Source organism: Diceros bicornis, chromosome 35 (genome assembly GCF_020826845.1).
Source record: "Diceros bicornis minor isolate mBicDic1 chromosome 35, mDicBic1.mat.cur, whole genome shotgun sequence".
Lineage (NCBI taxonomy): Eukaryota > Metazoa > Chordata > Mammalia > Perissodactyla > Rhinocerotidae > Diceros > Diceros bicornis.
This window is the reverse complement of record NC_080774.1, coordinates 19,712,858-19,735,603: the sequence shown is the minus strand read 5'-3', so window position 1 is coordinate 19,735,603 and position 22,746 is coordinate 19,712,858. Positions and strand designations below refer to the sequence as shown.

The following is a 22,746-nucleotide window of genomic DNA, read 5'->3' as shown; positions in this document are numbered from 1 at the left end:
ATGGATGGATGGATGGATGGATGGATGGATGGACGGACGGATGGATGGAAGGAAGAATGGATGGATGAGTGGGTGGATAGATGGGTGGGTGGGTGGATGGATGGATGGATGGATGGGAGAGAGATAGGACGGATGGGTCAATGGAAGAATGGTGGGAAGAATATATAGACGGTGGGAGGAAGGAAGGATGCATGAATCAATGGAAAGAAAAAAACATGGAAAGATGGAAGGAAAAACGGATGGATGAATAGATGGGTGAATTGGTGGATGGGTGGGTGGGTGGGTGGGTGGATGCATGGATGGATGGATGGACGGATGGATGGATGGACGGATGGATGGACGGACGGATGGATGGACGGAAGGAAGAGTGGATGGATGGATGGATGGATGAACGGAAGGAAGGAAGGAAGCAAGGAAGGAAGGAAGGAAAAATGGGTGAGTGGGTGGAAAGATGGATGGATGGATGGATGGATTTTAGGAGAGGTAGATGGATGCATGGATACATGGATGGATGCATGCATTTTAGAAGGGAGGGAGGAATGGATGGATAGATGCATGGACGGATGGATGGATGCGTGGGTGGATGCGTGGGTGGATGGGTGGGTGGATGGGTGGATGGATGGATTTTAGGAGGGAGGGAAGGGGGAGGGATAGATGGATGGAGGGATGGATGGATGGATGGGTGGATGGATGGATGGGTGGATGGGTAGGTCGGTGGGTGGATGGGTGGGTGGATGGGTGGATGCATAGTTGGATGGAAGGAAGGAAGGAAGGAAGGAAGGAAGGAAGGAAGGAAGGAAGGAAGGAAGGAAGAGTGGGTGGATGGATGGATGGGTGGGTGGATGGATGGGTGGGTGGATGGATGGATGGGTGGGTGGATGGATGGATGGGTGAATGGGTGGGTGGGTGGATGGATGGATGGGTGGGCGGATGGATGGGTGGGCGGATGGATGGGTGGGCGGATGGATGGATGGGTGGATGGATGGATGGGTGGGTGAATGGGTGGATGGGTGGATGGGTGGATGGGTGGGTGGGTGGATGGGTGGATGCGTAGATGGATGGATGGATGGATGGATGGGTAGATGGATGGGTGGGTGGATGGATGGGTGGGTGGATGGATGGATGGGTGGATGGGTGGGTGGGTGGGAGGATGGGTGGATGCATAGATGGATGGATGGATGGAAGGAAGGAAGTTAGGAAGAGTGGATGGATGGATGGATGAACAGACTGACAGACAGATGGAGACAGACAGGCAGACAGGCACCAGATCAGAGCAGGATGTACGTGTGGTTCTGCCTGAAAGGACTAGAGCCTAGAGTATGAGCACAGCTCGCAGCCCTCCCTCGGGGGTCTCAGAACCCCCAAGCCCCGCCTCCCTCAGCCTGCCCCTCCCCCGGCTCCACCCCAGGCCCGGCCCCTCAAGAAGTGCCGCAGAGGAACATGGCGGGTGGGGGACCGGCCCCAGGCTTTATTGCGGGTTCCGGGGAAGGGTGGACGGGCGGGCCTCAGCCCGGCCCTGCAGCCTCCTCTCCTTGCCCTTGCCGCCCCCGGGGGCGGGCCTGGGGCGCCGGGGCCCGGGCGGCCTTCAGCTGCTGAGGAAGCAGCCCCGCTTGTGCCACTTCTGGTCGCGGATGCGGCGCACGGACTGCAGCTGCGGCTGGCTGGCGTCCCAGTCGTTCCAGTGGCGGTACTCGCCGCGCTCCAGCACGTACTGGCGCCCGCGGTAGCCGGGGAACTCGTAGCCAACCCACCTGCGGGGACACCGGGCTTGGGGCGCCGACGGCCGGCCTCCCGCCTCGGCCTCCAGCCAGACCGAGCCTTTTATAGCCAGCATCTGCCCGTGCTCTCCACCTGCCTCGATTCCCCCCTGGCTCCCCAGTGCCCTCGGGATGAATTCAAACTCCCTACCCGGCTCACAGGATCCTTCACGGAACGTGTCTAGCCTCATCTCTCAACACTCCTTCTTCACACCCTGTACTCCAGCCTCTCTTATTCTGCTTTCCTTGAACCTGCATGCCTCTGAGCCTTTACACATGCTGTTCCCTCTGCCTGGAGCACTCTTCCTTGCCTCATCCTTATCCTTCCCCCTCTTTCATTTGCATCTTTTATATCTCAATTCGGATGTCTCCTCCTCCAGAAAGCCCTTCCTGATTCCCTGTGCCTCGCTGGGACTCCCAGAGCATCCCCCATCACAGTCCTGATCATCATGAATTGTGAACACCTGTTTCCTTGCTGTCTCCCTATCAGACTGAAATTCTTGAGGGCAGAGGCTGTGTAATTCTTCTTGCCCCCATACCCTGCACATAGTAGATGCTCAGTAAATAGTTGTCAAATAAATTATTATCAGGGGAGGTGGCATCTTTCAGGACCGAACCCCAGATCACAAGCCCACAAATGAGATGTGGTCATCCACAAAGGGAAGGTGGTCCTAAGATTGCATTAACAGAGATATAAAGCGTAGAAGGAGGGAGGTGATGAGCCTGCTCGCCTATGTACTACTCAGGTCACACCTAGAGAACGACTATGTCACTTCTTCCCCTGGTAAGAAGGACAAGGATTGTGAAGAGGAAAAAAAAAATGTGAGAATCCATTCAAGGGTCTGAGGATGCTCAGAAAAGGAGTGAAGACTGATGAGGATAGGTGGGGGGACAGATTCCACTTGATGAAAAAATAAAATAACACTTTCTATAAGTCAAGGCTTCCTGGAAATCCAGTGGTACAGGAGTGCAGGCAATGGAACATTCACGTCATGGGGGCTCTAGAGCAGGGCTCTGAGCGAGGATGGTGTGGGAGCAGCTGACTCGAATGAGGGGCTCCAGACCCGGAGGAGCAGAGACGTCAGCTCTCCAGGCAACAGTGAACAGGGATTCTGTTTGGAGCCAGGGGCATGACTGACCAGAGGACAGGGCAGGGGAAGAGCGGGGCTGGGTCCCTTACGTCCCGTTGATGGCCCGGATGCTCGCCACACGGTCCTGGAAGCCATGGGCCCAGAGGCTGGGCACGTCGTCGTCCACTATCTCCATCTTGCGGCCACTGAAAGCGGGGTTTTCAAACAGATGCAGCTTGTGGTCCGGACCATCCTGGGGGCAAGACCACGGGGTGAACCGGCTGCTCCCAGACCCAGAACAGGGGTCCAGGAGGCTCCAGATGTGGGAGAGAATCAAGTCACCACAAAATAATGCCCATCCCCAAGCCCGCTGCTGGGGGAGGGGATTCATGAGATTCCTCCACCACAAATGCAGGAGGGCTGGGGGCCTGGGAGGTCCCTCCAGAGCTGGTCTCCTTCAGAATCCTAGAGCCAGGGAGCCACGAAACCAGAGGGGCCTCTCAGGTCTCGTTCAACTCCATCATTTAGCAGATGGGGAAACCGAGGCGCAGAGAGGGTGGAAGGAGATCAAATTATTAATGTAGGTGCGTTCCCTCTTTACTAAACCAGATTCTGATTTGGTCTCCCAGCTGCCCCTCCCACCGCCCTGTAAGGAGCATCACTTACTGGGACAAGGAGAAGGGGCTGAGCAGCCGCCGAGGGGGAGTGAAGTAGGTGGGAGAGGAGGGTGACATTTTACCGTGTCCCTGTGGACCGAGTCCCTCTCAGGAGTTTGAGAAACACAAGGGAAGAACTGCAGCTGTCTTGCAGTCACTTTCCGAAGCTATTTTCCAGAACATACTTCTTTGACTGCATCACTGATCTGAGACCGGACCGTGTGGTTCACAGTCTTAGGAGGGTTACAGAGGGGAGTGGCGGCGCCGTGCTGGCTAATTCACGATGTGAGTCCTAGGTCTGGATCGCCAGCCCAGGGACCGTTCGATAGCCAACGTCTTTGTGTCCTACACCATCATTCAGGTCAGAAACGATGAGGGCCCTTCCCGGGCCCCCAGACCCGCCAAGCCCCCGGCCGAGCTTGTCAAACGAGCTTGCCTGACCAGCTCCCAGCCCGTCCTGCTTCTGCGAGCTCCCTGGAGTGGGCGGCAGCTGTACTCACAATGTGCAGAGGCCGGAGGGACAGGAGGCTGTCACTGTGGTGACTGTTGGACCAGGCGTCCCAGCGAGGGTAATCCCCCTTCTCCAGGACGAACTGCTCCCCACGGAAGGCCCTGCACTCGAACGCCAGCCACCTGTGGGAGGAGGGAGGCCTGGGTCACCTGTGCTGCTGCTGAGGGAGGAGCGGAGGCCTGACCCAGAGCTGCTGCCCTTCGACCTTGCGCCCTCCTGCCAACCCCTCTACTGGTCCCTGGTCCTGTTATTGAAGGAGCTACTAGGACAAACTGGGAGCGGAGGCTCTGAGCCAGCAAACCATCCTGGGAAACAGTATTGAGAGTCTATTTCATGTGGCCCCTGAGTATGATGCTCAGAAAAGTTCGCACGCAGTAGGCACGCAGTAGGTACTCCATAGACAACTCTTCTTCTTCTTCTACTTATTATTATTAATGTGCATCATTCCATTCATTTTCACAGAAACGCTCTCTGAAGTATGTGCCATCGTTATCCCCATTTGACAGATGAGAAAACAGAGGCCCAGAGGGTGACCCTCACCCAGGACCACCCAGCTGGTTAGTGCCAGAGCCTGGACTTCCACTCCCAAGGCAAGAATTCAGAACCCAGTAAGGACATCTGCTTGTCGTGTAGACACGGATGGGTCACTTAACCACTTTGGCCTCAGTTTCCTCATCTGTCAAAGGGGGATGAGAATGGCAGCTCTCTCCCAGGGCAGTTGTGAGGTTTCAGTGATGGAGTGCATGTTAAGTTTCAGATGTCATAATTATTAAAATCGTAATGATTAAACCCCACTTGGCAGACACTGAGCCAGGCGCTGGGTGGTCTTCTGCTCTCCTGCTACTCACCACGTAGATCCAGAACTAGAAGGATTCTAAGAGAACCGCAGTTCAACCGCCTCATTTTACAGATGGGAAAACTGAGGCCAGAGATGGGAAGGGAGGTGCCTAAGTTCCCGCAGCAGATCTAGAGCTGGAACCCGACCTCCCGCCCCCCCGGAAGGCTCAGGGCTGTGAGGAGGGGCTGGGGGTCGCGGTACTCACGGCCCCGACTCCACTTGGATGGAGCCCACCTTCTCCAGCAGGCTGTCCGTCAGGTTGGGGCACTCGGCCGAGAGCTCGCACCGCTTGCCCTGGAAGTTCTCCATTTCGTACACGATCACCTGGAAGGGCAGCGTCCTGAGAGTCCGCGGGGCCGGGCTCCCCGCCCCAGCCCCGGTCTTCCTCGGGGCGTCGGAGGAGGTACCATCCGTCCCCTCCACCGCTCCGCCGTGTACCAGCCTGGAGCCCGCACCGCCGCTGGCCTGCGCTGCCCCCTGGTGGCCGTGGAGGGGAACGCCTCCGGGAACCCCAGTGAAACCAGGGATCTGGCAGGAGCCAGTCCGGACCTTAATAGAGGTGAACTAACAGATAACCCAAGCGGGGACTGTAGGAAAATGAAGCCGCTCCTGGCCGGGAGGGAATGCGGGCCCTGTTCTAAACTTTTCAAGAGAGGCCAGAAATCTATATTTTTTTAAATGTGAAATTTCCCTGTTATTTATAAAACCCTGTGCAGGACAGCTGAAACACCAGTTTGAAACTCCTGGGTTGACCGTCATCTGCCCCAAGCTCAGGGACGAAGGGGATGCCAAGGCAGAGGAAGGCCTCTCTCATCCAGCTAGAAGCACCCACTGTCTTTGTAGGAGGTCCTTGGGGAACATCTGCTCTGGTCACTTTATAGAAGGCTCAGAAAGGGTAAGTCACTTGTCCCGGGCTGCAGAGCCAGGTCAGTGCAGGCACTGGGATTCAATAAGCCGGCCGGCTCTTTTCTCCCCCACCCTGGCAAGGACAGGGGAAGGCCCACAGGTGACAAAAGGGGGCAAGAAGGGCTAGCAGTGGCAGCCACCCTCTGCTGCGCTCTCCCCAGGAGGAAGCTGAGAGCCGGCAGGGCCAGGCCAGCGCAACATCACCCACGAATCAGGCCCAGAGCCAGGCAGGCCCCTATGCTGTTCTTCCCTCGTCGTCTCCTCCACTCTCGTTCAAGCCAGCAGCACAGCCTCAGAAATGCCCCACTCCCAGTTATCTCTTTAGTCAGCCCCTCCTCGGCCCCTTCTGGAATCAAAGCCCCCAGGGATGGTTTAGAGACGGCAGAGCCAGCAAATTCCAACTCTCTACCGTAATGGCATTTGTATTTAGCTCCCCCCAGCTCTGGGGGCCCAGGAGAATGGGCATCATTCCCATTTTCAAGGTGGGGCTGTTGAGGGCCAGAGAGGGCCGGGAGCTGGACCAAGGTCAGGCAGGAGAGTCCACACCAAGTCTCCTGAAACCCCGGGACCCTCTGTCCTGTTGAGACAGGCAGGGTGTGTGACCCGTTCCACAGCAGAGGGCAGACGCAGTGACGTCAGGAAGCGAGTCGACGGCAGAGGGGAGAGGTGTCCTCCTGGGCCCGGCTGGCTGGAGGGACACTGCTCCCTTCTGGGGAACGGCTCCGCCTGGCCGGGAAGCTGACCCTGAGGCCAGAGCCCCCGGACCCCTCCCTGCCCAGTACCTTGTAGTTGCCCACAAGGCCGCCATGGCTCTTGCCAGCTGTAGCCTGCTCCGGCGTTCCGTGCTGCTCCGCCATCTCCCCAGGAACACCTCCGGCTTCAACCAAAGGAAAATGAGTCACCAGGTGCACCCAGGAGAAAGCAGGTGTTGATGTGATTGGAGTCGAGGACAAGCTACAGAACTCTGCTGCTTATGGGTCATTATTCAGGACCTACATCGGTCATTCAGTCATTCAACAAACATCCACTGAGCACCTACCGTGGGCCACAGGGACTGAGACAGTCAGTGAGATCAGGATCCCAGTTTTACAGAGGGGCACCCTGAGGCCCAGTGAGGTGAGGCCACTTCCCTGAGCTCGGGATCGGGCCTGGTCCCCAAGCCCATGCCCTGCCCCCACACCCAGAGCTGAGAGCAGACACACTGCCTCCAGACCCTGGTCAGAGGGCGGGCTTCAGGGGTTTCCTCTGCAGGAACCTCTCCACCTCCGCACTGCAGACTAGAATCTTTGTTCATTCCTTACCCCACTCATCTGTGACTCTGTGAGCCCCCACTCGTGCCTGGCCCTGCGCTAGGATGACCAGGAGACCACAGACAGGGGAGATGGACAGACAGACATCTAGAGAGAGCGTGATGTGGGACCAGGTCCTGGGACACCCGCTCCAGCCCGGTTTCCATACACTCAGTTATTCATCCTGTACGCATTTATGGAGCACTTACTGTGTCCCAGCCACTTAAAGAGACACAGACACAGACAGACAGCTCCGCTTCATCCCTGCGGGGACCGTGACACACAACACAGGCCCCCGTAGTAGTGGAAGGAGTTTCACGATTGTCACACACACAGACACAGAGGCTGTTCTCCGATTTATCAGCACATGCACGCGCATGCTCACACAAGCTCCCGTGGTCACAGTCACACCCCATCCACTGCACGAGGACAGCCTCTCTTCTCCCTCACACGCACACAAACACGTGCCTGTTTCAGGCATCCACCGTGGTCCGCAAGGCGCCCACATCTACGCCCCACACCCAGCAGCTACCCCCTGGCTCCAGCTCTCCCACTCCTGCCTGCACAGGGCGTGGCCCGTCTACACGGACACAGGCCCCGCCATGCACAGCCCGCAGGCTGTCTGTCCTGCTGGTGCCCAGCCTCAGCAGGAAGTGGGGCCTGGTCCAGCTCATGGAGGACGCTCAGGGGACATGGCAGCCCCCCAGATGTGCCCACTCCCCTTCCTCAGCCGTGCTCAGTCTCTGCAGGCCTTCTGCCCCAGCACATGCCCAGGGGCCCAGCCCTGGCCACCACCCTCTGACACCAGCTTGGTGGTTGCATCCGGTCCGCCCTCTCGGCTCCAACCCTCAAGTGAACCCCCGTTCTGCACGGGGCCAGCCGTGCACACCCCGTGGCCTGCCAGGGCAGCTCCTGCTCCCCGCCCTTGCGCGTCCCAGAATGAACCTGCGGCTGTCGCCTGGGGAAGAACCGAGGGGTCAGCAGTGGCTGCAGACTCCATCTGCCTTTGCAGGAGTGTCCTATTTATGGGCCCTTTCTGACAGCCCAGCACATCCCGGCCTGCTGACGCAGCGCCCTGTCCACCCGATCCCGTTCAGGCCATTTCACTCCAATAGTGGGCCCAGGGAGGCCCCAGTGCCTCTGTGTCCTCGGCCAAGGCCTCTGATGACTTCCGGGGGCAGAGGGACCTCATCAGCTTTGTGGGAAGCCCGACAGCGCCAGGCACGGGCATCGGGGTGCAAAGCTCTCCATTACCCACCCCCTCCAGTGCCCTTTCTTTGGCTTCTCGGAGGCACCATCTTCCTATTGGGGCGCATGACATCCTTGGAAAGGCTCCAGTTCTTAAAATGAGGCGCCCCAGAATCTCTCCATTTTCCATGTGCCCCGTGGCCTAAATTTCAAGTCAGATCGCCCTAAACACACCCTCCAAGTTGGGTGTGAATCCATCCAACCATTTCCATGGGATGTGGTAACAGGCCCGTCAAAGATTTATTTTATTCATATAAAAGGCATATACAAATAACAGCTACCATTTATTGAAGACCTACTGTGTGCATGGCACAGTCCCAGCTTCATGAACATTATGTTCAATCTTCACCCAGCCCTCTGTAGGGGAGGAATTATGATCTCTATTTTATAGATGGGAAAGCAGAGTTCAGAGAGGTGAAGTCACTTACCCAGGGCCACACAGCAGAGGAGGAGGAGGAGGGGCTGGCCTGCTCCAGGGTCCAGCTCTTAGCCTCAATAGAAATAAAGGTAATCATGATAGTCACTTTATTTACAACCAAAAAATAGTAGATCTATGCAATTTTTAAGTGTCCAACAAAGAATAATTTTGCCTGTGATAGGTATTTAATGATTTTTGAATGAATGAAATGGCGAGGAGCAAAGGAGTGAATTGTTAAGCAACAGGGTTTTCTTTTGTTGTTGTTTTTGGCTAAAATCCTCAAGTCAACATAAAACCCAGTTACCCCGCATCCCTGGAGATGCTGGGAGGATGCTGTGGGTGACGGCTGGACTCTGGAAACAGGTGGACCTGTGTGACCTTGGGTGAGTTCCTGAAGGTCAGGCCCAGTCTCCTCATCCGTAAATGGAGAACCATGGAGAGATCATGAGACAATGCACTCAGCACAGCCTGTTACTTTCCTGCTTTTCATCACTGAGGATCCTGCCTACTACTGACAGCTCAAACCAAGGGGCCACTTCCTGCTGGTGAGCGTGGAAAGCAGAGTTGGTTTGACCCCTTAACTTGGGATACAGTCACTGGGGATCTGAGGGGGAAGACAAAGGTGGGGACAGCCTATCAGGCGTGGCTCCCTCCCATGAGATCCTTTAGGATCCTGAGGTCCTACTGTGTGCCCAACAGTTTCCCCGGCCACATTTCTTTAACCTAGAGTTCTCCACCTCAGCGCTATTGCCATTTGGGGCCGGATCATACTTTGTGGTGGGGCTGCCCTGTGCATTGTAGGATGTTGAGCAACATCCCTGGTCTCCACCCACTAGATGCCAGCAGCATCTCTCTCCCCTCCCTGTGATAAGAAAAAATGTCCCGTCATTGCCAGATTTCCTCTGGGGGCACGATCCACCCAGCTGAGAACCACTGCCTTCAAGTCTTGCCCACTAATGTCACTGTCACCAACCCCATTTGGGAGAACCAACGCTCAGAGAATTCCCACAGACAGGAGCTGGCAGAATGAGGATTCAACCCCACACTGAATGGAAATCCTGCTTTCTCTCCACGGGGCCCCTCTCCCAGGACCCCAGCCGCCCCCTCCCACCGCCTGGCCCCCAGCTCCGCACAGACAAGAGACTGACTCAGCTGATGACGGCCCTGCACGCATGGCAGAGTCCATTCATCCACACACGCACACGCCAGGCCTCTCCAACGCAACTTGCATCAAAGCTTTATTTGCTGCTTTCAGAGTCTGAATGCGACATCTTTGCACATGCAAAGGCCATCTTATTGTACAGCAGTCAGCCAGATTCCCAACTGCTCTTCGGTGCGTAGGAAACCTCTTTACAGTCACAAAATATAAAAGCACTTGTAGACATCCGATACTCTGTGAGGTCCAGCAAGCCCCGTTTGTTTTAACGTTAAAAATATAGGTTTTTCTAGATGAATTGTCAGTCACGCGAGGAGAGATGCCTTCTGGGGTTGGATAAAGCGCCTCTCGTCCGCCTTCTGTCCAGAAGTCCTAGAGTTGGTGAACTCATAAGGCAACTGCAAGAACGCCAGCAGGCAGGAGACTCAACTTTCCTACACAGGACTTGGGTCCTTCTCTGTCGTGACTCAGATATCTGAGGAAGGGAGGTTAGGAAAACACATAGTATATTTATGTCTATTTCCACTCCCTCCATCTTACAAAGCGTTTTGAGGATCATAATCATCTGGGAAGTTCCTGACTTCTAGGATATTGGGATGATTTAGGAAACAACACAGTACAAAATACCTTCCATAATACAATATATTACTTTTGTGAGCCCCTTATTTACAGGATCTATAAGGCTATGCGGAAAGAGAGCATTAAAAAGCTCAAATTCTTCTTTAGACAACGGCATAATTTTCTTAGCAGGTGTAACACCACCGGAGATTGTCAAAAAAGTGCCAGTCTGATTCGTGGAAGAAGATGTTACGGCACCAGGTGTGAGGGTGACTATTTAAGGAGATTCTGGAAGGGCAAGGGGGAGAGGCTGGGAGGTTAACTGGCCAGAAACCTCAGGCTGAGTTTCCAGAACCCGGCTTTCTGCCCTGCTCCCCGCAGGAACCAACTCAGACAAAAGAAAGAAATCTCTGGAGGGCTGGAGGGGCAAAAGGAGACACAGACTGGCCAAGACCCAGCACATTCATGCCTACTGGCACTCTACGTGGCGGCACATTTCCAGAACTCCAGCTTGCCCAGAATTCCAACGGGGTGACTCCCAGCATCTTCTCAGCATAGAGCTTGGAGGCACCACTCCCTAAGGGGATGAGCCTTGAGCTCAAAGTAGACCCCCTTCCAGATGTGGAGTGGGTCATGCCTGCCTCAGGGGCACCCTCCCGCCCCACGACTCACGGTGTCCTGGGACTTGTGCTTCCCTGTTTTAACACATGGCGGAGGAGGAGAGGCACACGCAGAGGCTACACGTTTCTCCACTACTGTGGTGACCCACCACGGCTCCAATGACGGGGAGGACATTTCCCCTTGGAGAGAGCTCTTCTCCCGCCTCCCCATCTCCCCTTGGGCTCTGTGTACACTGAAATGCTAGTGTACACAAAGGCAGCAGTAACCTAGCTTCCTGTATCACGGCACAGGGCTGTGTGGGAGGGACCACAGGCACAGACAGGGAGAAGCAGAGACCGACGAGGGAGAGGCAGGCTGGAGGGCCGCCTCCTCATCTCCTAGGCTGGGAGGCTGTCTTCTGTGCAGGCCCCCGTCACCTTTAAGAAAGCTTTTAGTGTCAGAGGTGATCCGACCACGCACTTGTGGATTTTTTAGCTTTGTAATTATGCCCAGCTCCTGGGCCAGTCTGGGGGCATCATGATGGAACATATAAAAGCGTAAATGGACAAGGCAGCTATCAGTACCAGGTGTGGGCAGCTGAGGTCCCCTTTAGCGAACTCACGCCAAGGGTTCTTCCAAACCCTTGCACAGCCTCTAAGCTTTGGGATCTCTGGTTTATGCCTGTTTCTATTCTCCTCTTTAGCAACACCTAGAGTTGGCCGCACTCACCAGATGCACAAATGAAAACACATTTGTCTGAAAGTATACGACTTGACTTGTCCCCCTGGAAAACATCCCCATCAGATTGTCCCCTCCCCGGATCCTAGACAATCCAAAGCTGTCAGGTCCGTGTCACTCCAACATCCCACACACCGTGAGGTTTCTTCTTCACCAGCATTTCTCTGGTGGCACTGAGGGACTCTCCACACACTGATTCTTGAGGTCTTGCCGTGGAATTTCACAGGCCTAAGGCCTGTTTCATTAGGCAAGGGACCATGAAGAAGGGATCTGCTGGAGGGGAAAGAGAGACAGATGTGTCCAAAAACCAGCCGACAAAATGCTGACGTGCAAAGGGGGTGTGTGTGCGTGTGCGCGCGCGCGCGGAGAGAGAGAGAGAGATTGCACATACGTAGGAATTTGCATTTTGTGTAAGACTCTCATTTAAGAGCCAAAGGCCCACAGGAGGAGTGCTGGATGAGGGCAGGTGACTTGATTCCATACAAATGATTAAGGCATATTAAGTTAGTTTAAAAGGAGACAGATTTCCAAAGGTGGCTCCAGGCAAACTCGAGAAACTAGCACACAACCACTTGCTTAGCCCCAAACAGCTCACTCAGTTTACGAAAAGGAGAAATAACTAACCCACTCGCCCAGCCACCCGCAGAGGCCCCAGGGAGCAGCCACGTCTAACTTCACTGCACTGACCATGGCGGATCCAGAGGTCACGGGGAGCCTGCATTAAGGGCGTTGCTCTGGCCCACGGGGATTGTCTGTTCTGTGGGGGAGAGATGAGGCTGCCCTGGTCAGTTTCAAGGGGCGGTCTTGGTATGTCCGAATCACCAAGGAACTAGATGGATTTTTATTTCCAGTCAAGGTGTGGGAGTGTAGGCAAAAGATCTCCAGGTCAATCTCATTTTCAAGCGTTTTTTCTTGCCTGTCGGGTATACTTGGGCTAAAACATGAGGAATTCAGAACCGAGAGTCCTGCATGGTGAGTATCGATATACTCCCCAAACAGAGCAGGTCATTCTTACTGCCCAAGATGGTACCCTTCCCACCTTGAGAAAGACGAAGAAAGACAGCAGCCAAGAAAAGAAGTCAGGGTCAAAACACACTAGGAGCGTCTTTGAAGGGGGCTGATTGAGCTGGAAATCCACTGCACCAAAACTGGTATAAAAGATGAACTTGATCTTAAAAAAAAAAAAAGTCAAGGGAAGCAGTTCCTGGAGGAATTAAATCCCCAAATGGCCACAGGGAACTGACTGACCACTCACTCAGGGAATGAAGAAATACAAACTATTAATGGCCAAACCTCCAGACACAGATGCATGAGGTTTCCAGACGCACCAGGTTGGGCAGGCGACAGGGTCCAACAACTGCCCATCAGCAGCCCACGGTCAGCCAACAGGACTCAGGGAGGGAGGGGCCCTGCGGCCACTGTCCGTGGTGCTGAACCACAACCACGCGGGGCACAGATGTTTGTCTTAACCTGGAGAAACAGGATTACTCTCCACTCCCACCCCATTCCCAAGAGAGGGAAGAGGTGGTAAAAGGAAATAAGGGGGCAAGAAGAGAAGAGGAGACAAATGGAGACTCTTGGAGAGGTGGCCAGAGAGGAAGGAGGTATGTTTTGACACCATTTGCAGATAATGGATTGATCAAGAGAGATTTTTACCTCTTGGGAACCTAGGGGGAGGTAGGGGGTCATGCATGTGCCCCCCTACTTCCATATCTAGCCAGTGCTGTGCATGGATCCATTAGGAAACTCAGCCCCAGGGCCCCTTAGCAATCACAGGCTGCCCTATGAACTGCCCAAGCATCTCACCAATGGGCATCTCCTAGGCTAGGTTGGCACAAAGAGTATGGCAACTCCAGGCATGGCAGGTGGCCAGCCAAGCATATCTGGGATGTCTGCTGGAGACTTGGGCTTCAGAGGTGGAGGATTTCCTAAAAGAAGGACAGAGTAGAGAGTGTCTGGGGCCCCGAAGGGTCTTGGAGATTCCTGGGAAGCAGCTTAGAGCTGGCAAGAGAAAAAGAGACAAGGCGAACCTTACACTTCGTCACCTAGCATCCAGCACTTTTGTCCAGAGCCCCCGGGCCTGGGGGACCCCTCCAGAGAAGGGCTTTTAGCAAGACTCTCCCTTCCTGCATTTGGACCTAAAAAAAGCACTTGGTCAGGTGGAGTTTGCGGGGCCGGGGTTGGAGCAGGAAGAAGTGACAAGAAACAAAAGGACCCTCATTCATGCATTTGTTCTGAAGCCAATCTGGAATGGTTCTTCCAGGCCAGTAGCTCAGGAGCTGTCCAAAAAAGACTCTGGAGAAAAAGATGCTCGGGTCGGGTCTGATGTTTGAGTTGGAAAGGCACTGCCATTTGGGCTGCAGTTTATGAATCCTTGAGGCCAAGGGACAAAGGTCACTCCACAGAAATCAGAGCTCAAATGAAAAGAAACCAGGAAAGTATATACAAGGGTGACAATCAGAATTTTTTAAAAAGCTTGGATCGAGATAAGATAACCTGAGATGATCGGATATTTCGAACAAACTATTCACACATCCTTCCTCCTGTTCTTTAACGTAAAAACGTATATACATATCGAATTTCAAAGAAAAGTGGCGGAATTATTGCTTTATCACCTTCTAAAGCAAACAAAAGTGACATACGATGAAACAGGTCGACTGTGCACACAGCCCTGCTGGAAGGAAAAATACACTTGAAAGAATGAGGGTGGGTATGTTTAAAAATCAGAACTGCCGATTCTTCGAGAGGGAGATGGAATTCGCCAAAAAAGCTGTCAAAACCCCCAACCGGGTGGTCCTGCCTTGGACCACAATTACAGCAGGCAACGAACGGTTTCTTCCTCCTTGGAAACGTCCTTTTGAAAAAGTCCCACCCTGGGGCGAGAGGAAGGGATGCTTTCACAATTCAGGTGTTTTCCAGAATCCGGGGAGATGGTCCAGCCTCACATCTGTGTTCCTGGAGCTGCTGCAGGTGTCTGAAGTGGGTAGAAATGCACGTTTTTACGTAAAAACAAAACCGCAAGCGTGGACGTTTCTGGGCAGTGTGGCTTCTTTCCCGGCCTGAAGGGCTGTCCGGGGAGACGTGCCTGTGGAGGTGAGCCTTCTCGCCCCGATCCTGCGGGGGAGAGCCCTCGGGGGGCACTGGACAGCGTTCTCCACCCGACCAGAAGGGCCCCGCGGGGAACCAGAGTGCAGGAAGCAACGGCAGCAGCGTGGCCTCGTCTGGGGTTCTGACAGTTAAGGCTTCTGTTCATTAGACGTGGCAGTGTCCCCTGTCGGGAGAACAAGGGACAGTCTTGGTGTCAGTAGGGGAAACATGTGGCCCCATTTCTTGCCACCATCAGGCCTTAAAACCTTTTCTGGTATTCCCCAAGACGGCCACTCCCATGAGCTCTAGGCCAGGAAAGACGAAGTTTGTGTTTTTTGAGGGATGGAGTGAGGAAGGGGGTGGGCAGCTGGATACAGTGGAATGAACGTGAAATTTAGGGTCAGGTAGGGATCCAGCCTCAGGGTCCTCACCTGGATTGCTGGAGGCCTAACAGACATAAACACAAAATAAACACAGGCTCGATCCCTCATCCAAAACCCGTGAGCACAGACTCGCTGGGGAAGGCAGAATTTTTTGGAGTTTATTATATACATATACACACACACACGTACACACACACACATATATAAATATTATGTAACATATATTCGTATATATTATGTAACGCCCCCATACGAGCATGCAATAGACCTGCGTGTAATGTATGGACATCCATGCAGGTCTGGTTTTGCCGCTAAGTGATGAAAATGCTTTGTTTTCAGAGCTTCCTGGATTTCGGGTTTGTGGATGGGGGTGGTGGGTCTCCACGCTGCTCCACCAGAGCTGACTCTTAGGGAGCGGGTACCGTGTGCCCCCATCCCCAGGACTTACAGGCAGCACTCTGGTGCATTCTCAGTGCGCCCGGGGAACCACTCGGCGACTGCCATGACCCCATTCGGCAGATGGGAAACTGGAACTCAAGATGATAAGTCATCTGGGACCGACACCAGGGCATATCTAACCGTTTCGTTTTTTCATCGTTTCTTTCATATACAGGTTTTATATGAAGGTAGAAACTGGGAACACTGCAGATCAAGCTGATCTTTGACAAAAGGGGACTGAGATGCAGTGAGAAGGGCAGCCCAGTGCAGGAGACGAGAGCCCCGGTCACCTGACTCTTCGCTCACCCGGGCTGCCAGCTGTGGTTCTTTCCCCAAGAGGAAGCAGATCATCGCCACCCTCGTCACAGGAACCCAGGCACACTCACCCTCTCTTCCCTTCTCTCTCCTGGGGTACAACACCCCAAGTCTCTGAACTTTCGCCTCCCACCCACGTTCCTTACTCCTCGGACTGCAGGCCCTCTCCAGGTGGCCCCACCAGAGCCCCTCATACCTGCTCAAGCCAGATTCTCATACAGGCTTTGCCTCTTCTTCGACTTCAGCTCCTTTAGCCACTGGGGAGAGGGCTCTTCTGATCTGAAACCACAAAGTGAGTGGCAGCCAAGTGTGAGCCGACCGAGGGCTCCTGTGGGCAGGGCCGTGTGGTACCCAACTCTCCGTCCCCCGTGCCAAGGCGGATGCTGAGCCGGCACTCGCTGATGGCAAATATGCCCCTGTTTACATGACTGATGAGAAGTAGCACTTAACCAAAGTGCCCAGCTCCGGGAATGCTAAATAAATCATGGTACTATAAAGTACCATTCTGCAACTATAAAGTCATGCTTATATAAAATTATTTCCATCCATCCATTTGTCACCCAGACATTCCTCCATCCTTCCATTTCTCTACCCACATAAATGCCGGTGATGGTTAATTTTGTGTGTCAACTTGGCTAAGCCACAGTACCCAGATATCTGGTTAGATATTATTCCAGATGTTTCTGTGAAGGTATTTTTTTAGATGAGATTAACATTTAAATCAACAGACTTTGAGTAAGGCAGATTATCCTCCATAATATGGGTGGGCCTCATCCAATCAGTTTCTATTCAAAACCGAATAGAAAAAGACTGACCTCCCCAGGAGGAGAGGAAATTCTGCCAACAGACTGCCTTTGGGACTGGAACTGTAACACCAGCTCTTCCCTGGGTCTCCAGCCTGCAGCCTAATCTGCAGATTTTGGACTTGCCAGCCTCCACAATCATGTGAGCCAACTCCTTAAAATAAATCTCTCTGTCTCTGTATGCTATGTGTATATACATCCTATTGGTTCTGTTGCTTTGGAGAACCCTGACTAACGCAAAGCCCATAGATATATGTGGTATGTTTCCGGAATAATCACAATGACTGTTTGGGGGAGGTAAGATTTATTTTAACTTTTTTTAAACTGAAGACCACACATATAGAAAATTACTCAAATCACACGGGCACAGCTCAACGATTTTCTCAGAGTGAATACATTTGAGTAACCACCATCTAAATGGTTACATTTCCAAGTGTTTTGTTTTTTCCTTTCTTCTTTACGTACTTTTCTGTGTTCTCAGAATTGCTCTTAATGAGAACACACCATTTAACAAAAACAATAAAGTCATCACTCTCTGAAACTTTTTTCAAGGAAAAAAATCATGCTTATGAAGATTGTTTAATGGCCATGGGAAAACGGTCACATGAAACATGTAACAGGAAAAGGAGCCACATACACGTTGTAATCTCAACTACACTAAGAAAAAAAACATGGAAGGAGAGATGCTCAACATCCCAATGGTGGTCTCCGGGGGGGACTCGATCACAGGTGATTTTCTTTTCTGCTTTATATTCTTTTTATATTTTCCAAACTTTCTATGGTGAGCATGTCCGACTTTCATGATCAAACACATGCACACACAAGACGTGACTTATGTTGATCTCAGGGAAAGCTCCTCTCCCCGTGGCCCTGGAGGGCTCAGGGAAGTTGCTGACCTGGCTGGGGTGGGGTGGGGTGGGGTGTGTAAGGAAGGAGAGGCCCCCTGGGCAGAGAGGGGTCTACGGCACCCAAGTAAGCCTTGCCTGATGGTGGAGGCACAAAACCATGCCTCCAGAGGTGCCGCTGAGACCCAGGTCTGGGGGCTCCTCCGGCCCCAGAGAAAGGCCAGAGCCCTCAGCTGACTCCAGAGCCAGCCCTGCAATTCTGGCATTCCCAGCAAGAGAGGCGCCATCTCAGCCATAACCTTGTCTCTCTAACCTCTTGTCCTGCTTCCCACAGCCCACTCTGTGCTCTGATAAGACACACTGTCTGCAGCTCCTGGCAGTATCAGGCCTCCGGGCCTTTGCACATGCTGTGACTCTGGCCTGGGATCCCCTCAGGCTGCCACCTCTTTGTCCATCATGACTCAGCTTGGCATATCCTTCTCGTGAAAGCTTTTGCACACCTTTCCTCCTCAAGTCTGGGTTATGAGCCCTTCCTCTATCCCAGGGGTCAGATACTAAGTATTTTTGACTTTGCGGTCACTGGGTGTCTGTCACAACTAGTCAACTCTGCAGTTGTACCAGGAAAGCAGCCATGGACAACACATAAATGAATGGGTGTGGCTGTGTGCCAATAAAGCTTTATTTATAAAAACAGACAGTGGGCCACAGTTTGCCAACTCCTCCATCAGAGCACTTGTTCTATTACAACGCTAGGATCATGAGTAATTCCTAACCTCTGTGTTAACAGTACTCATAATAAGAATCCCACTACCCTTTATCGAGCACGTCTACAGGCCAGCTCCAGGGCCGAGGGCTTCACACACAATACCTCGTTTCATCCTCATGACCACCCGGGAAGGTTAGGACGATTAGTCAACCCGTTTTACAGATGAGGAAACTGAGGATCAGAGAGGTCGAGTGACTTTCCCCAGGTCACGCAGCTCTGAAGCAGCACAGCTGGGATGAAGCCCTGGCTGTGTGATTTTAGAGTGAGCTCTTAACCTCCACCCTAGCCGCTGCAGTGCCCGGGTCTGGGAGCCCCTAGGGGCAGGAACTGTGCGGCCATTGTCTCTGAGCGGAGCAGACCTAGCCTGGAAATGGGACAGCTACGCTACGAAAGGCGGCTGAATTGAGTTCATCTCGTTCAACCTGGCTGTGCCCTTTGGTCTGCCCTCCCAGGTCTCCCTGACTCTCCTGAGACAAAGGCACTTCCCCGGAGGGTAAGAGGAGGGAGAGGGCCTCAGTTTCCCCATCAGCCTGGAGATGGCTGGACTAGATCGGTAGTTTTCTAACAAGAAAGCCCCGGATTTCCGTGTAGGACGTGAAGGGAGGAGGGAAGGCGTGGGGCCAGTCGGCCTGGTTCCTGGCCCCTGTCCCCCACCCCGTGTGTTTTTTAGATCTCAGAGTTCATATCATCTTATTATCATATTAGAAATACCGAGAGTTCACCTGGACAAAGTTCTGCTGCTAGGAAGAAAAAGTCGAAACTCTCCTTCCATTCAGCCCTAAACCCTAGGCAAGCAGCTCCCCAGAAATGCACCTGAGCCTGGGAGGGGAGGGGCCCTCACCCCCAGACCCCTCACCTCTCATCCTTCTCCACGCTGGTGGGCAGCACGCGACTGCCCAGCACCCCAGGCTGGAAGGGGGACTTGGGGGTTTTGGGCTGGGGGGCCCAGCCGGGGGTCTCGCCGGGACCGTCCGCCTCTGGCCTCTTGTGCAGCTGAGCCTGGGGAGGGAAGAGAGCAGAGTCTGTAGCCTGCATGTGGTCTGGGGAAGGGTCCCGTCCAATGGCACCGTCACTGCACAGTGACCACGGGGCCCCAGCATCTGAATGGACCAGGCAGGAAACAGGGGCAGGGGAGATGCTGCCTGACCTGGGCGGCTCAGATGAATCGGAGGTCAGGCTTGTAGCCCAGCCGCCCATCCTTGACCACTGGGAGCGAAGAACCACCAGCAAAACTCCACACGATCACGTTCTCTCTGGCTGAAAAGCCACCATTGCAGTGTCCTCAGCACAGGACACTCCGTCTCCTTTAACTCCCTGAGAACCCCGAGACGGAGATAACGTCCCATCTCACAGACGAGTTCGGCTCCATTAAGCTCCTGGCTCCTGCATCCACATAAATAAAACGAAGTTCTGGCTCTCAGATTGCCCCAGGAAAAAGGGAGGGTGGACTGTCACCATTTTGGGGGGCACGTTGGGAATGGAACGACTCAGAACCGTGTGCTCAGTATTCCCTTGGGGGATCGGGGGTGTGGTGGTGGCAGGTGGCATCTGTCTCCGAGACAGTGCCGGGACGGTCCCCAGCAATAGTGGTCACCGCCATCATCCCCCTGACAGCTCTGTGCACTGAGATCCGTCGTTTGGACTCACCAGGCATAAGTTATATGACACACGTTTCCAAGGTAGAGACTGGCTTTCCCCCTTCTACAGAGGAGCAGCCCAAAGGTCAAAGGGCAAGCAGTTTACCCAAAGTCACACTTTTTAAGAACTGAGATTCGCCCTGGGTCTGCCCGACTCCAAGTCCAGGGCTCCCTCCAGAATGAGCCTGGTAGCCTCCTGTGGTTGTTAACGATTGCCGAGCGTTGCCCGTGGCCCAGAGACCAGAGCGGATGTGGCTACCACCAGGCTCAAGAAGCCCACGTTAATACCGCCTCACGAACGGACCAGAGCCCCGTCTTCACGGAGCACAGCGGCCCCAGGTTGCGCTCAGGGACCCAGGGGCTCGCCACGCGGGAGCCAGGCCTCCGCCCGCTCCTGTAGGCAGGGCCTTCGCCGCCTCCTATGTTAGGCTGCCTTGTAAGACACTGTTTGTTCTGATGCTTACAAACAAGTCAGAAAACTCCCGGCCCCGTACAGCGGCGCAGGACAGTCACGTTTCGAGGACCTGTGAAATAAAGTACAGGCACAAGGAGCATCCGCTGTTTATCGACTTTCTATTCGCGCAAGAAATGACGTAAAGAGCAGAAGGGCTGTCTACTAAAGGAGCGGCAAACTCAGGGCCCTCCCGCAGGTGGTCTCCATGGCCCGCGTGGAGTATCCAGTTGAGAAATGCCACAAACAACCAGCCTTCTTCGCCTTCTTTTCTTCTCCAATAAAATGGGAGGGAAGAGTGACCTTTCATGGGGTTGCCAGGGGTCGGGGGCAAAAGGGCGTGGTGCCTGGCCCAGGGTATGGGGGCAGAAAGGGCCCCTCCCTCGCCCAAATTAAGTACGGGGTGCATCCCAGGACTGAGAGATGCTCGGTGGAGCTAGGGGTGGGGAGGCGGGAGGTGGCCCAGCCCTGCCCTCAGGATTCCACAATCCAGTCAGCATTCTGCTGTCATTCAAGAGAACATAACATGGCTCCAGGGCTGGCTCCCGCGGCCTTTGGTATCGGAATTATCATTTTATGTGCCTACCATGCCCAGCAGGCCGGATTCCTCGAGAACACAGGCTGGGTTTGTTCACTCCTGTGTCCCTGACAGCCAGCACTGGGCCTGAGGCCCACAGTGGACTGTCAGCCCACTTTACAGATGAGGACATCGAGGCTCAGCTACGACACCAAACTGAGCAGTGGGTTTGGGGGCTGAAGAAAGACAGAGAGTGGAGACTAGGAAACACAGGGTCACTGGTGAAACCCAGATAAGTTGGCAGCAGTGTACACAGCACTGTGCTGACGTCCTGGTTTTGATAACGTACTATGGTCACGGGAGGTGTTATCACTGGGAGAAGTTGGGTGAGGGGCACATGGGAACTCTCTGTACTAATTGTGCAACTTCTCATGAGTCTTAAACTATTTCAAAAATGAGAGAGGGGAAGGAAAGAAGGAAGGAGGGGGGTGGGCAGGAGGGTTAGGAACCCTTCTTTTGTTCCCGCAGCCAAGGGTGGCTCTGGCGTGAGGTCTGGTACCTTTAGCACTGCTGGGTCCATGCCTGGAAACACGGGAATCCTCTGGGGATGGCTGACCGGGGTCCTCTCAGCCCTGGACGGCTTCTCCTCCTCATCTGACTCTTCCCTCCTGGGGGACTTCTCTTCTGTTGCAAAGGAAAGGGCACAGAAGTCACTGGCAGCTGCCATTTATTATATATATATATAATTAATATATATATAATATATATAATAAATATAATAATAATATATAATTATTATTTTATATATTATAATATATAATTATTATTTTATATATTATAATATATAAATTATATATTTATATATAAAATATATAAAATATATATAAAATATATATATTTATATATAAAATATATAAATTATATATTATAATATATAATTATTATACATTATTATACATATATATACACAGGCCCTAGTGCAGTCCTCACAACAGCCCTGCACAGAAGGCATCAGGGGCCCATCTTACAGAGGAGCACAAACTCGGGTGCCTTACTGTTGACAGTGAGGCAGGACGGGTTTTCTCCTGGGACTGACACGGGCAGACCCCCTCCTGGGCTCCTGGCTCGTTCCAAGTCGGGGAAATAGAAGGAACTCTTTGGCAGAGGCAGGAAAAGAGACAGAAGCCCTTTCAGCCCACAAAGCACTGGGGTCATGCTCTTAGAAGAGAGCGGGCAGGGCTTCGTGTGTCTTGTGGGAGGGCTGCCCAGAGTGGACCAGAAGCCCCTTTCCTTCACCCCAAGCCCCACTTTCCGGGACTTAACCCCATCGCCATGCTGCAGCCTCGTAGGTGAGACTTCTGGGCAATGGGCTGCCTGTCCCCACCCCTCAGGAGACCTAGACATGGGCTTGGGCACGGTGAGGAGCGGGGAGATGGGGATGACGGAGGCAAGGCTGGGTCTTCTGGAGCCTCAGGCCAAGCAGTCAACTGGGGCGTGTTCAGAAAGCACCCCCCTCAGGCTTCCCCACCCTGGTTGGTTCCTCAAGGCTGCTGGGAACCAGAAGGCAGCCGCCATGCTCCAGCTGGGGGTATGTGTGGGCTTTCAGCCCCCCTTTGGTCTTTATTTGGTCCAGGCAGCTCTGTGGAACTTGGCTCAGAAAGCCAAGGAAGTGTGCAGAGAGAAGTCTTACTCAGGCATTTAAACTTTTCCTTTAATAACAGACATGAGATGGGAGAGGGAGAGAGAACCCTCTGAGCAT

At 53.5% G+C, this 22,746-nt stretch overlaps 2 protein-coding genes across 5 annotated transcripts in view; both read right to left on the bottom strand.

Annotated features, from left to right (window-relative positions):
* Positions 1-1,585: 1,585 nt before the first annotated feature.
* Positions 1,586-6,681, bottom strand: CRYBB3 (crystallin beta B3). The gene is made up of 5 exons (XM_058532287.1): positions 6,521-6,681; positions 5,038-5,156; positions 3,984-4,116; positions 2,938-3,080; positions 1,586-1,751 (listed from the first exon to the last, which is right to left on the bottom strand). Exons 1-5 carry the CDS (start codon positions 6,593-6,595, stop codon positions 1,586-1,588), a joined length of 636 nt encoding a protein of 211 aa, XP_058388270.1. The 5' UTR covers positions 6,596-6,681.
* A 3,226-nt stretch (positions 6,682-9,907) lies between these two features.
* KIAA1671 (KIAA1671 ortholog) overlaps positions 9,908-22,746 on the bottom strand; it is a 138,263-nt gene continuing 125,424 nt past the window's right edge. For all 4 annotated transcript variants that reach the window (XM_058531661.1, XM_058531662.1, XM_058531664.1 and 1 more), the window contains 4 exons: positions 21,547-21,671; positions 19,239-19,381; positions 16,165-16,247; positions 9,908-15,016 (listed from right to left, as the gene is read on the bottom strand). In XM_058531661.1, coding sequence (XP_058387644.1) covers positions 16,169-16,247; positions 19,239-19,381; positions 21,547-21,671 — 347 coding nt within the window. In that variant the 3' untranslated portion in view covers positions 9,908-15,016; positions 16,165-16,168. The remainder of the gene's footprint in view (positions 15,017-16,164; positions 16,248-19,238; positions 19,382-21,546; positions 21,672-22,746) is intronic.